Raw genomic sequence first — 15074 nt, forward strand, 5'->3', positions numbered from 1 at the left:
ACCATTTTTAGCTGTTTTATCTAAAATGGTGTTGGAAAAAAAACAAAAAAAAACGTAATTTCCTCTTAAGGTTACTTATTAAATCAATAATATAATTTATCCATGTAAGAGAAAGTGAACTTGATCAACTGTAGGAGTGACATTTTTCATTAGGCTGTCCATCAATGACCATGCTTGAGTTCGCTTCATCCCTAACAGCCCCTCCCCCCTTTCCCAAGTCCTCTCACACATTCATACTTGGCATAAACAATCACTCACACATGCGTGGTAAAAAGATGATAACCAAGAGTCCATCCCTTTCCCTCCCCCTAGTTTGACATTAGTCCATAGTCCATATAATACACAGGAAATCACACAGAGGTCACAGTTATTTTACAAAAGATAGAATGCCTGAAGCAACTAAAAATGTTCTACCAGGCATTTTTGCTTGTTACAAAAAATCACTCCCTTTTCACCCACCCACATGCCCTCCCTCCCAAACACCAATATAAGCACTTGTTCTTTTTTTCTGATCCTTTCAACATGAATACACACAATATCGCCAACCTTCACCTGCATCATTTCTCCCACCCTGAAAGATAAGAAGAAGGAAACAAAACAAAACAAAACCCAAAAATGTCTCAAAGAATTCCACAAGGATGAAGGAAGTTCCTTTTAATTCCACTTGGAAATCAAGTTTTGGAATTCAAGTCTTTCCATTGAACTGTGCAAAACTGTACACATTAGTGTCACAATTTGGCAATTATTTTCCAGCTAGTTTAGTGCCCTTTTGATGCATTTTTCTTCTTGACCTCAGTTTGTATGGTTGTGACGGGGAGTGAAGAATGTCCTCCAATAGTCAGCAAAGACACAGTGTTGTTTTCCCCCAGCATTCATTTCTCTCCCAGTAGCGTGTCCCCCCCCCCCCCCCCCCAAAGTCTTTAGAGGCATAGAGCTGTCAAATCCTCCTTACATCAGTAATATTAATCCTTCATAATAGACTAAGGCAATAGATGCAAATAACAATAAGAATTCTCCCCATTTTAGTTGTGGGGGGGTGGATTTAGCTCTTGGTGTAGATGTCATTCATTTTCCTGATATTCTGTTTTTGTTTCTTTTGTTTATTTGATCTTGCAAAAATTGGAGCAGAAAGGAATTAGACCATCCCAAGCTGAACCTAACTACCTCATAAAAAAGTCAATTTTCTGCTCTCTGTAACATTCAGATAAATATTACAATCGCTGTGTCTCTGTCTACATCATTCTACCAATCAAAATCCCCCCCATCCCACCCCCACCAAATAAATAAATAAATAAATAAACCATTTCACTGATCAACACTTTCTGAAACTGTGTGCAAAATATTATTATCAGGCCAATTAATCAGAACATCTCCATTCCCAATTCCTTATCTCTACTAATACTTACACTTATTTCTGGAACATTATTTAATAAAACAAGGTGTGATGTAAAATCAGAATTTTTCTTCATACAAATGTTGCTGAATATTGAAATAAATGCATATTATTTGAATACACGAGTTTCATATTTTGTTGTGCATGTTATAACACTCCTGTGGTAGGTCAAACAAGCACAACCTAATTATAAATCATATTACATGTTGTTTACTGAATATCTGCTAACTCGTGGTCTTCTTGGATGTCACTCTTAACATTATTTTTTATAATAGAATATCACTGAATTTAATAATGTATGTGAACTATAGGTATACATATTTCTTTTTACCTATAGAAAACTGTTATGCACTCAGTGATATGACTTCAAATTGGATTCAAGTAACTGGTAATTTTGTACTCTTAAACGTCATGTAGGATCAACCAAAAAGACTGATTCAATTCAGTAACATCTCAGTTTCAGTACTTTTAGTACATTCATCCAATTAGGGGATTTTTTTCTAGAACATCAAAATCAGGCAAAAATTTTAAATGCTTTCAAAAATGGTGAGTTGTGTTATATAGACTTTGCAGTTTTAAGGTTTCTGTTTTGATATCAACGGATGACTCATGGATTGTGCAACCACATCATATGGGGACTCATTTTCAGCTTTAAAGAACTTTCATCAGTGGAAAGTAATTTATAAATATGGCAGGGAGACAAACATGGTAGGTCATGAAAGATGAGAGCGAGTGCAAATGTGATTACAGACTATTGGATAAACCTTCAAAGATTAAACTCTAACTTGTTTTCAAGTATAGTATAGTTCTGTTCTATACACTAACTCGTGTTCAAAACTTGCAATAACATACCAAATTTGCATTTCAAACTCTCATGTGTTTGTTGGCCTTTGGCACTTTAAAATTTAAGAATACATGCTTTTTTTTTATTACTGTAATATATGCATTTTTTAGCAGTTATAATTTCAAATAGAAATTACTATGCCAAAGTGAACTTTGAAGATTAATGGTACATGATCAGTGAATTAGTGAAGTAATGTTAATGTCAAGTTTAATTATTTTCACAGATCAATCCATTTTCTGACCCTCACACACTCATTACCAACACTGGTATTTTATGAAAAAATTTTTGTCTTTTGAACGATAGCATGGTCAAGGCTGTATTAAATAGCACTGTTTCTCAAAACACATTTGTATTTGATTTAGTGCCTCTCATTTTAGCCCTGAACCATTTCCCTTAATAGCAAGAAAAAGAATACATAGCATTTAGATGACAGCAGATGTTTTCCCCCATGACCTCCCTAACCTTACAACAAAAGAAACCATCCCTCATGCCTCCATCTTCAAATAACTTTTAAACCATATTAACTGTCCAATTGTGACCCACCCAAAGAGAAACAAAGGAAATTATAACAGAAATAAATAAACACTTGTCTTTACATGACACAGTAAGGCTCACGGGGTAGTTGAGGTTTAGTTCTACAACAGGGAGGCAAATGGGCCAGCAGACCCTTTTTGAGGTCCTTGTTAAGGAAAAAGCAGATAATGGGGTTCACCCCCGCTTGGGCAAAACTCATCCACACCGTAGTGGAGAGGTACCGGTGTGGGATGGTACATGCTTTCACAAAAACCCGCCAGTAACAGGCCACAATATATGGTGACCACAGCACCAGAAAAAACAGGGTGATTACGTAAAACATCCTGCCAAGCTGCTTCTCTGCCTTGAATTCCTCCATGCCTAGCAGCCTTCGGTTCTGGTTGTGCAAGTTCTGCCTGATACCCAACAGGGTAGGTGGCATTGGGCCCCGGCCGAAACCTGCAATCCAATTGGCGGCTGCCTGGCCTGTGGCTCCAGGCCCATGAAAGGTCCAGTTTTGGCTGATGGCGGGTACCATCTGGACGGGCTTCATCTTGCGGTGCTTGTACTCGAAGAGCAAGAGCTTCATGTAGACCACGTGAGTGGCTAGGATAAGCACGGCCAGCATAAGCATGAATCCCAGTGTATCATTGGCCTTAAAGTAACGGTGCTCAAAAATGCACTGATCTTCTTCACGGATGAATTTATAGGTGCCCACATCAAATACAGGTGGAAAGGCCATAGCAACTGACAGTGTCCAGACCATACACACCACAGCAACGCACGTCCAGAAGGTCATGCGCTTAGAGTAGAACCGATGGTGGGCAATGGCCATATACCGTGTGACACTAATGCAGAACAGCATGAAGGCTGCATGGAAGCAGAACAACACAGCCATGAAAGCCACCACCTTGCAGCTGAGTACACTGTAGGTCCAGGTTGAGCCATTCTTGATGGACACTAGTACAAATGGGAAGCAGACTGCTGACCGAATTGTGTCAGCCAAGCAAAGATCCAACAAGAAATAGTATGGGGCCTTGTGTAGGGCTCTGTCCCTTAACACTAGCAAAGATACCACCAGGTTGCCCACTAGACTGATGCATATGATCAGCCCTAGCAGGACAAGCTTGATGTAGGTAGACACTGCTGATGAAGGCCCTCCATTCACTGTGCCACCCGTTGTAGCCACAACTGCTGCCAGGGGGTTGTGGGACCCATCACTACTCTCATTTCCGTTGGCCATACCTCTTGCTGCTCTGATGGTAGAGCTTCGTCTTCTCCTGTAGAACCAACACCTCCTTTACTGTCACCTCCTCCACCACCACCTCCTCCTCCACCTCCTCCGGTTGAGCTGTTTTTCGTCCACGTGGTTGCCTCTATTTGTTGTCTCACATGGAACAGGAGAAGCTGGTTCTGCATAGCCTCATTTTGTACAGTTCTCTTTGGAGCTCCCTTTCAAAAATGTCTCCCCTCCTGACCCTTCACAACACCTATAAACAAAGTAAAATAATTGTTATTGTTCAAATTAAATGTTGAAAATTCATAGTCTCCTAGAAAACCAATTTTGAAGATAATTAATAATGTTAATTATCTAATGAACCCTTAAGAACCCTTTTTCTAAGAGTGTACACATACGGTATAAATGCATGTTTCATAAAATGACACTTATGGATTGAAAGTCTGATACTGTTTAAAAATGGGACTGATTAGCAACATGATGGCCGATATTGTTTCTTCCATTAGTGCCCTATGATATGTGGTCAATTGTGCTAAGATCTTTTGATGGCTACATGGAAAATATGCTGAGGAGATTATGTCCTGAATATTATTAAAGAAAGAAATGCTTGATGAATGACAATGTGTGTGATAAATGAGCAAAATACACATACTCTTAGATTTACTTGACTGCCAAATGAGTGCCCTTGCCCTCTCAGACTGTTACCCTCCATTATATCAGGTCATACTTTTTAAAGATTTTCTCAATTTCTTAACTTCAAATCAGCACAATTCTGGTCTGTACTACATCCCTGGGGCCCATACATTGCCTTAAACCTTTATTGCTATTTTCCGCTCATCCACCTGAGATCTAACATAATATGTTACACACTACAAAGTAGGCATCAGCCACAGTTGTCGAACTGCAGTTCAAAAACTTTCATCAGCTCTTCAAAGCAGGGTGCCTACTGTGAAATCACGCCATTCACCCCATTCAACATATGGGGATGGATCATGGGTCAAGACTAGTGATAGGTATATTGTAAATGTAATTTTGCAGATGAAATTGATCTTCAAAAGCCCTGTTTCAAATGCTAAAGAGTGTTTGGTGTCTATTGTAAAACATTAATGAATGCTATTGCTCTGGAGCCTCAACTGGCACATTCTAACCCCCAAGCCTTATTCAGCTTGTGTAGACCTACTGTAATGCTGCAAAATCTAGACAGGATAATTCACTTTCATGCCAATTCTTCATGTGTACAAACAAAAGAACATACAGTGGGGGAAATAAGTATTGAACATGTAAAAAAAAATTTAAGTAAATATATTTCCAATGAGGTTATTCACATGAAATTTTCACCAGACATCAGTATTAACTGAAGAAAGCCACAAATATAAAGAGTTCACAACATTAAAATCCATAAATAAAGTTATGTGTAATAAAGTGGAATGTCACAGGAAAAAAGTATTGAATGCGCTAAGAAAAATCAGTTCTCCAAGGCGAAATCCGTAAGTAGTCGTTGTAAGGTGAAAAGTAATTATATCTCTTATCTGTGCAAATTAATATCAGCTGGGTTAGTAAATTGATGGTCTATAAAAAGGCTTTTTGTTACCAAGGTGTCACACAAGAAACATCTCACGATGGGTAAAAGCAAAGAGCTCTCCCAAGACCTTTGCAACCTTACTGATGCAAAACATATTGATGGAATCGGATACAGACTTATTTCAAAACTTCTGAAACCTCTAGTAAGCACCATTGGGGCCATTATCCGCAAGCAGAAGCAACATCACACCGTCATCAACCGGCCACTCACAGGAGCTCCTCGCAAGGTTTCTGACCAGGGAGTCAGAAGAATAGTCAGAAGAGTAGCCCAAGAGCCAAGGACCACTTGGAAAGAGCTCCAGAAACACTTGGAGGCAGCAGGTACCATCGTCACAGAGAAAACAATAGGCAATGCACTCCACCGCCATGGCATCTATGCATGCTCACCCCGCAAGACTCCATTACTAAAGAAAAGGCATGCTTCTCCACTAGGTATTAAATAAATTTCAGTTAGCATGTTCAATACTTTTTTCCTGTGTCATTCTACTTTATTACACATAACTTCATTTATGGACTTTACTGTTTGGATTTCTTTATATGTGTGTATGTCTTGAGTTAATACCAAAATCTGGTGAAATTTACATGTGAATAGCCTCATTGGAAATATATTTACTGAAAAAAAAATATTGACACATTCAATACTTATTTCACCCATTGTAAATATGCTATTCTTGTTTCATTTAGTAGTCTTTAAATTATCTGTATATGTAATGTACCAATATGTATATACAAATATGTTGTAAAAGTTTAATTTAGGGGTATATCCAAAAGAGAAAGACCAGAATATGACATCACTCCAAAACCTAAAGGTAGGGTGCTACACATTTGTACATGTCAGTTGTAAACATAAATCAATCAATAGTCTCCTAAAAGGGAGAAGCAGGGCTCCAATAAGCAGCTGCTGTAGCATGCTGAGGAACATCATCTGCCTTGCTCTCTGCACAGATCAGATCAGCTGTTCCCACCACATGCAACATGGCATGCCAGCAACTAGTCTGTCACAGTGATTACCTCACTTGTTGCTAGGCTACAACACCTAACATCACGTTTTGGGTATTTGCATGTGGGTATCTCTGTGGAGAGAGAGAGGCAGAGGGATGGGGAGCAAGGAAGAGAGGTGGGGGGAGTTAATCGCTCATGATCTACACTGAGGCTGAGAAACCATCAAGTTGTAGCTAGATGCAGAGATCCAACAGAAAACACAGTTTAACAGTTAAATGCACATATAGAGAAGGTGGATTCTAACAGGTAAAAATACTGGCCTGTATACTGACATTGCTATCCTTATATGCTGACACATTGACCATTTCTATGAATGGCTAGCAGATTTTACCTCAGAGATGTCTGAGATTATTAAAAACCTTATGTGAATGTCAGACTCCAAAAGGACAGAGAACAACCTATTGTTTTAGAGCAGCCATACTAATATACTTCTGTTACAGCAATTACAGCAGCTTGTTGCTAAGCTACAGGGTCCTTCTGCCTCGTGCAGTGTGTGCATGTGTGTGTGTGGTGTGGTGTGTCTTCCTACAACTTAATGCTTTCGAATTTGTATGTGCTGAAGCGAGGTGGGAGGGATTGCTCATCAGAGGCAATCAGCTACCAAAGGAAAAAACAGTGAATGTTTTGTTTTTGTGTAGTGGCAGATTAGTCATTTAGCATTACCTGAAATTATCAGTTCTGTTAAGAAAAACAATATTAGTCTGAAATAGATGGATGATGAATAGTGCCCCCTTTTTTAAGCGAATGCAAGATGAAAATATGCAAATGTGAACTGCAAGGATAAAACTCGTGTCATCAGTAGATGCATATCTTGCTTTAGTACTGTATACTTATTAAGTTGCCTTTACAAAATCTGAAAGAGATATTACATTTTGTCAGAAACGCAGACAGTGGGAACCGTATTTTTGTGAATTTTGATGCCATCGTTATGGTGACTATTGGATATTCCATGCTGCATGACCACTTAAGTGATCTTACTTATTAAATGGTACAGTCTTAGCAAAGAAGGTTCTTCAAATGGTCTCTGGACAGTTAAGGGTTCTCAGCTTGCTAAAAGGGTTCTACTTATAAGTCTTTCTTATAAGCAAATATACTTCTAGAGAGAACCTTTAAGCGTTCCCTCAGAAGGACAGCCAAAGAACCCTTAAGAGTTCTAGATCTGGCCTTTTATAATGATACCTAGCAGATGGCATCCATGCTATAAAAACTGTTATAAAAACTGTTTGCAACAGGTGTGGCTGCCATCCCTCAACGTAGGATAGAAAACATTATCTTGCTTATCCAAATCCATTTCTTCTCATACTTCACAACAGACAAATGGCTTTTAAATTTACATCAGAGAGTATAAGAAACTAATCACTTTTGGACTGAAGGTTAAAATCGACTTTTAAAAAAGTAGACTCCAGTTTTGATAATATAGTATTTTGTTACATGGTTAAGAAGACTTCGGTGTATTGTTCAGTAAATGACATGCACATCCTAATCTTAAAATCAGTAAAAAAAAATAAATAAAGAAAGAAAGAAAATCTTACAAATATTGTTGGCTTTCGTAACCACAGAAGGGGTCCAATGATTCACATCCAGGACTATGACTCTTATGTGAGTGTTTTTTTTTAACAGCTATATGAGCAATGCAATAGGAAATATTAATTTACTGGAAATGTTTCTGGTCTCACCCAACCTCACAAGTGACTACTGGTAACAGCTCTAGCTACATAAAGGTTCAGTTTAATCTACGCTAAATAATAGGCGAATGTGAGGAAACTGAGGCATTACTAATTCAACTAAAAAGTCTTAGCCAAACCATCGGTGAAATATGTAAATAGGCATCCGACACCTGCTCGTATCCGCGCCAAAACGCATCATCTCCGCAAACACACGGCTACTTGTAGACTATGTGGCTGTGTATTCTGGTTAGTCTGTCATTTGTGGTAGTAATACCGGCTAAAATTGCGTGTGTCGCTTCAGGGAGGAGTCGGATGGACTGGTGTTAAGTCGGTATGGAGGCAGAAGGCCGCGCTACAGTTAAAGGCTGGATAGCAACAGCAGAGAGAGTGCGGCTAACGGCTCTCACTATGGGAGGAGCAGGCGACACGGAATTCACCAACCAAAAGCAGACACAATCACTCCCACTGTCCCATACCTACCGTTCGGCTACAAAACGCTGAGAAAAAAAACCAACCTCATTAGGCCATTTTGCTGTATCTTGGTGTGTACTATGGTTTTGTGTGGGCATTGCGCTTGATGCGCCATTTAAACATTTATGCCGAGTTTCTAGTGCGTCCAACCTGCGGCTGATGCTCGATTTCATTCAGGCTGAATGTGATGATAATGATTCATTTCTGAAAGAAAAGCAGACAGTGCTGATGTACCCAAATGCCTACGCAAAAGTGCAAGCGACATATAAAAGCGCCTAAAGCGAGTCATAGCCTCCTGTTCGGGTTTATGCTGTTTTCTCCCGGGTGTAATATAGATGTGTAACTCCATGGGCCTCCTTTATCCAGGTACACAATACAGCAACGGTGTGCGTATCACGCTGATATAACAATTAGCCCATACTTATTTATTTTCAGTTAAGCTGATACCTTATATCATAGACTATGCGACAAGAGGTGAGGCTACTTTGTCTATCCTTGAAGGGTTAAGACTTTTCCCTCCCCAACATTGTAGCATAATAATGCATAGGTTAAAAGGTTATCCTAATTAGCCTAGCTTTATTAAAAAAAAATTAAAATGTCAATTTTTCAGAGAACAGTGATGAATGTGAGGCCGAGATGGAGCTTCTACCTGGAAATCTCCAGTTTGTCCTCAACACAATGGCTTTGGCTTGGACAGCAGGCCTGAACGGGAGCTTGTTGCAGTTGTCAAGAACCAAAAACACACAAAAGATGCAAAAATTGTTCTTTTCCAAATGACACCCCTCGCTCAGAGAATCAATCATGAATCCAAACCTGCGGTCCAGTATCGACTGTCAACTCATTAACCCGTAACAGAACCGGAAAAATATATCAGATGGATGGGGGAAAAACGAATTAATAAACAAAATGGTTACGTCTGAGGGGGAAATAACGCAAAAACCGGGTTCGTGTCGAACAGCAAGCCCCGTTGTTTAGCCAGCGGCTCGTTAGCTTATGTAAACACGGGATTTAAAAAGCAAAAAATGTCGTTTCCTTTTTTTTCGTGTGCATGTCATGTCTTCGGGTTTTCCATAAACGCTAGCCTAAGCCTCAGCCGGATATTCCCATCGCACTGTGGTAGAATAAAATAAATACATAGGCACTGCCAGACTGTTATATTTCGTTTTTATGGTAGCCTAATGTAAAATCCCGTGATACGCGGCACTGTCATGTTGAGGTACGCAGCACTGTGTTCATAATGCCTCGGCGCTCCCTAATAGCATTCAAGCTCAAGATGATGCTTCCTCACAGTCTTCATTTTCTTCCCGAAATTTTAACCGGAGCTGAAACCGTTTTCCTCCGCCACAGCGACATCCACACAGCTCGTCTTGAAAGGGATTTAATCTGTCTGGCGAGTTAAGCATCTCCGCGTCTCCAGCGCTATGATCGTTGTCCTTTCGCCCAGTGCACTCATCCTCCTCCTCCTGTGTGTGGATGTGGAGGCTACACGGCGCAAACAGGCGCCCTATTTAAAACACATAGACGCCACATACTGCCTTGGATTGTGTTTTTTTTTAAAGGCAAAATATCCAACTATCATGGTTGTAACTATTATGGTTCGCAAATCGGTGTAAGGAAACGCGCCATGGTCTTTAACAGCAAAGAGTCACAAATAAACTGAGGAAAAGTGTAAAAGATGGACATAATGCACAGGTTCTTTGCTCTACAGTGAATAAGAAAACGCGACTCGGCACCAGTTCGGGTCTCTCTCGGCTTTTTACGGAAAAAGCCGAAAGTAACTCGGGAAGGTTCGGGAGTATATCGTGCGCTACTGCGTGCTACAGTGAGCGTATATAAAGGGGACCATGTAACATCAGCCTTTTCTTTTATTGTAACGTTGGAGTGGCTCTTTCACCTGACCTGGTTTTATATTGGCCTAATAGATACATACTATATTATATTTTTGTTGACCCCCTGACCGTTACACCTGTATGTGGTTCTTCCCCAAACTGTTACCACAAAGTTGTACAGGAGCACACAACTGTACAATATGCCTTTGTATGCTGTAGCATTACAATTTCCCTTCATTGGAGCTAAGGCGCCCAAACATATTCCAGCATGACAACGCTCCTGTGTGCAAAGCAAGGTTTATAAAGACATGGTTTGACAAAGTTGGAGTGGAAGAACTGGAGCAGCCTGCACAGATCCCTGACCTAAACCCCATTGAACACTTTTGGGAATGAACTAGAATGTAAACTAGGAACTAATAGACCTAAACAGGACATAAAATAGCATTAAATTAAACAGGAACTAAAAAAACACTAAATTCAATTTCTCCTCACTCACCATCTATTCACTTATATCTGTCCGGCCACAGAATTTCATCAACCTCATATTAGATATTTTGTCTTGCAATGTAAAGTGGCAAATTTTGGGGTTTTTTTTTAGCATGGCACAACCATCCCCTCCATGTCTCTGCTGCAATGTCCTCGCCAGCAGCATCCATTGTGACCAGGAAAGTCATGAAGTCATGATGTTGTGTGTTACTGTATATGGTATATGGCCTAATGATGAGGTTGTGGGTAATTACACCATTCTCTTTCACACTGTTCTAGATCCTATATTATTTTAGAAATTCATCTCAATTAAATTTGTGTAATTACATTTAAGAACACTTGTCAGAGACATTGTTATATTCCTGTAAGCATATACAGTACAGATCATACTTAGCAATACTATAAAGATAAAGACATTATGCAGGTAAAAAAGTAACAACAGTGCACTTATGAGGTCTTATGCACTGGTACCACAGTTTCCATATTCACTCACTGTCCTTCTCAGAAGGTACATTGTAAAGTTGTTTCATGCTCATGAGATTTCTCTTCAGCACCATGTCTACAGTGAAGCTGTCAATTCTAGTCAATTCTAAAAGATACCTTGTTTGCTATTACCATATTACAAATTTTTGCCACCAGTATGGGGTTCAATCCGATACAGTAACTAAAGTACAGTAAAAAACAACAACAACAACAAGTTGAACAGATGAATAGTTACAGTTCTAAAAATGTACATTTGCTGAGTTTAATGAAATACCATGAAAAATGTTTAAGGATGACATGCCTGCATTCCCTCCTTAATTCTGAATTATTAATGATACTGTGAACTGGCTCACATTAGGCCTCATTCTCTGACCAGCCTCTGTCATAGTTAGGCCGAGGTTGACATCATGGTCTATAATTGTGTCTCGTATGTCGTATGAAATAGCTCTGCATTTATTATTATTTTTTTGCCTCACTCTGTTTCTTCATTGTGTGCAATGACTCTCTTAACATTCCTGTCTAATGTCTGCCTGTTCCATGGTTTGCACAATTCAGTTTCCTCTCTCTGCCTTATGTGTGTGTTGAGAATTGATAGTCCAAAAGTTGAACTTGTAAGCTACATGTGTCATTGGTTTGTCTAAAACTTGAGACAGTGCACTTGTATTATCAATTTGCTTGACTTTACCAGACTAGAGCAATACCAGTACAATGCAGAACAATGCAGTTTATCTAATGTAGCATGTTGCCATTTTATGACTGTTAGCTGGTTTGTTTAACATTTAATGATTTATATAATGAGCATATGGATAAATGTATCTGAGTGGAAAAACAAGCAGTGTTATCCATTGTGATCACAGAGACTAACTAAATACATATCTGGGTCAATTGAACATAAATGTACTATGAGAATGTGCTGTAACATTTCAACTCTGTATGAAAGCAATGAGAAATGCACACACGCACACACGCACACACACACACACACACACACACACACACACACACACACACACACACACACACACACTGTAGCCTTTAAGAGCACACATATGAGAACCCGTCAGACTGAGGAGGTATGTCATACTCTAATATGGCATATCTAAATAATATCTCTTTGGACAAATTTCATCATAATAACTGACCAAATCTGAGTAAATCTTGAAGAAAACCTCTGAAATCATCATATATTTTATTGTATGGTATATTTTCATAGGTTTGACCACTAAAAATATAACACTCCTGTCTGTTTGGGACAGAAGCATTTCCAGATTTCATACTCATGTATATTCATGTATTTATAACATTTTATTAAGAGTAAAAGAGTAGAGATGTGCTTAAGGAATTTTAGCAGTTCCGTTGGGAAAAGTATTAATAATCGAAAAATTCATTAATTTATTTAATATCATAAGAGAGAGTGCCCCCTGTAGTGCAGTGTTAGCAACTTCTTCTATATCAACCTCTTTAAGGTGAATTTGAAAGTTATTTGGCTATAAAAACAAAATGTTAATGTTATAACATTAAGGTTATATGTAATGCCAGTCAGCAAAGCACACATTGTGTCTGTCTTTTACCTGGTTTCCCTTTATTCCTGAAGAAAAGCCATTTTGCGTAATATTGTATTTCTTCACCATGCTGACTGTTTACAGTAACACATGCAAAATCCACCTGGCAAGCCACTAGACCTACTTTGTTAAACATTGATCCTTTGCCACTTCTTGGAGAGTGTTTGATGAAAATGAGTGTGTTTGGTAAGCCAGCTCACTCAGTAGGCCCTTGTTGCGAGAGCATTAAGTCTATCTGTAAGTTGCTGGTAAAAAGGTGTTTTGTCTCTGCATGACACAGTGCCCTTATGTCTGCCAGAACAGCTGCTTGAACTGCTGGAAGCCCTGAGAGCAGATGGCCGCATTGCACAAAAGGAAAAAGAGCTTAGGACATACAAGCAGCCACTCAGTAGCATTAATCATTGATGATGCAGTGGCCGGTTACTTTAAGAGAGTTAAGTGAAACACGTTATATATTTGTGTATATATTTGTACATTATGTGTGCATATACACTCACCGGCCACTTTATTAGGAACATGCATACACCTGCTTATTCATGAAATTTTCCAATTAGTCAGTAGAATCATGTAGCAGCCATGCACTGCATATAGTTATGCACATACAGGTCAAGAGCTTCAATTATTTCTCACATTAAATGTTCATAAACATCAGAATAAAGAAAAATGTGATCTCAATGAGTTTGCATGGCTGTTGGTGCCACGCAGGCTGGTTTGAGTCTTTCACAAACCGCTAATCTCCTGTGGTTATCACACATAACAGTCTCTAGTGTTTACACAGAATGATGACAAGCTGACAGGAAGACTAAGTTAAATCAAATAACCACTCTTTACCAACACACTAAGCAGAAAAGAATCTCAGAATGCACATCATCTCAGGAAGGGTTACAGCAGAAGACCAGGGAGAAAAAATGGATATGTGTGTCACAAGGATTACAGACCTACTGATGTGATATGTTTTACAATAATACTGTCTAGAAAACACGAATACAACTCATTTATCTTGGATGAATACATTTATTAGCTTGGTTTAATAATATATTATGCAGTAGCATATTATCTTCATCAAAAAATGAAGACAATGAGTGGTTAAGTGGTTCTATTTTACATTTGACTGCAGTCTTTTCTATTTCAGAATGTTTACTTCAGCTGTTAGACACCAGACTGACTGGAATGACTTTTTATTATATTGCTGGTACCTTTTGTTAATTTGTTTTATTTTATTATTTTATTAGTTTTCTTTATGTTGTCTGTTTTGTTATTTTGTAAGAAATCCTTATTAGGTTACTTGGCACCATAGTTGTGGACCTCCATGCCCATAACCTCATACAATATATGATATGGGTGGAGGGCGGTGGGGGCCCACATCAATATTTATTCAGGGGGCCCATAACTCCCTAGCTATGGCCCTAGAAGACTGCACTGGTTTCCACTCATGTCAGGCAAGAACAGATCTAAGTTATAGTGGGCACAGGTTCACTGAAACTATACAGTTGAAAATTGAAAAAAAGAGCAGGCAATTTTTACCAAACTGTCCAGTGTCAGTTTGGATTTTTCGCATGTATTCCTTGTGTCTGCATGGGTTTCCTTCCATCTCCAACAACATTCCGGGAGATGGATTAGCTACTCTAAATTGTCTGTAGTCTGATTGTGCAAATGTGTTCATGATGCCCCTGTGATGGACTTGTGCCCCATCTACAATGTATTCCCGCCAATGTTCCTTGTGGGATAGACTTCCAGTCCACCATGGCCCAGACCAGGATAAAGTAGTTACTGAAGTACTACTTAATGGACAAAAGCTCACAGAAGCGGCTCGCTGCAAAGGGAAAAATGACATGAACCTCACACAAGATATGTAGAGTTTCAGACTTTTCTTTGTAGGGTTTCCTGTCACCTTCATCAGTTAAAACCTGTTTTCATACTGTAATTCTAGCACGCATAAGAGAATTCATGACTACAAACAACCTGCACTTCTTTTGTAGACAGGCATACTTTTGAATCAATCTCAG

The 15074-nt window shown here is 39.1% G+C and overlaps 1 protein-coding gene across 1 annotated transcript; it reads right to left on the reverse strand.

The window, feature by feature from the left end:
* Positions 1-1617: 1617 nt before the first annotated feature.
* Positions 1618-10611, reverse strand: gpr173 (G protein-coupled receptor 173). Its single transcript, XM_053625102.1, has 2 exons — positions 9358-10611; positions 1618-4240 (listed from the first exon to the last, which is right to left on the reverse strand). The coding sequence occupies exon 2, from the start codon at positions 3991-3993 to the stop codon at positions 2830-2832; it is 1164 nt and encodes a 387-aa protein (XP_053481077.1). The 5' UTR covers positions 3994-4240; positions 9358-10611; the 3' UTR covers positions 1618-2829.
* Between the last annotated feature and the right edge of the window lie 4463 nt (positions 10612-15074).

This window comes from Ictalurus furcatus, chromosome 5 (genome assembly GCF_023375685.1).
Source record: "Ictalurus furcatus strain D&B chromosome 5, Billie_1.0, whole genome shotgun sequence".
Lineage (NCBI taxonomy): Eukaryota > Metazoa > Chordata > Actinopteri > Siluriformes > Ictaluridae > Ictalurus > Ictalurus furcatus.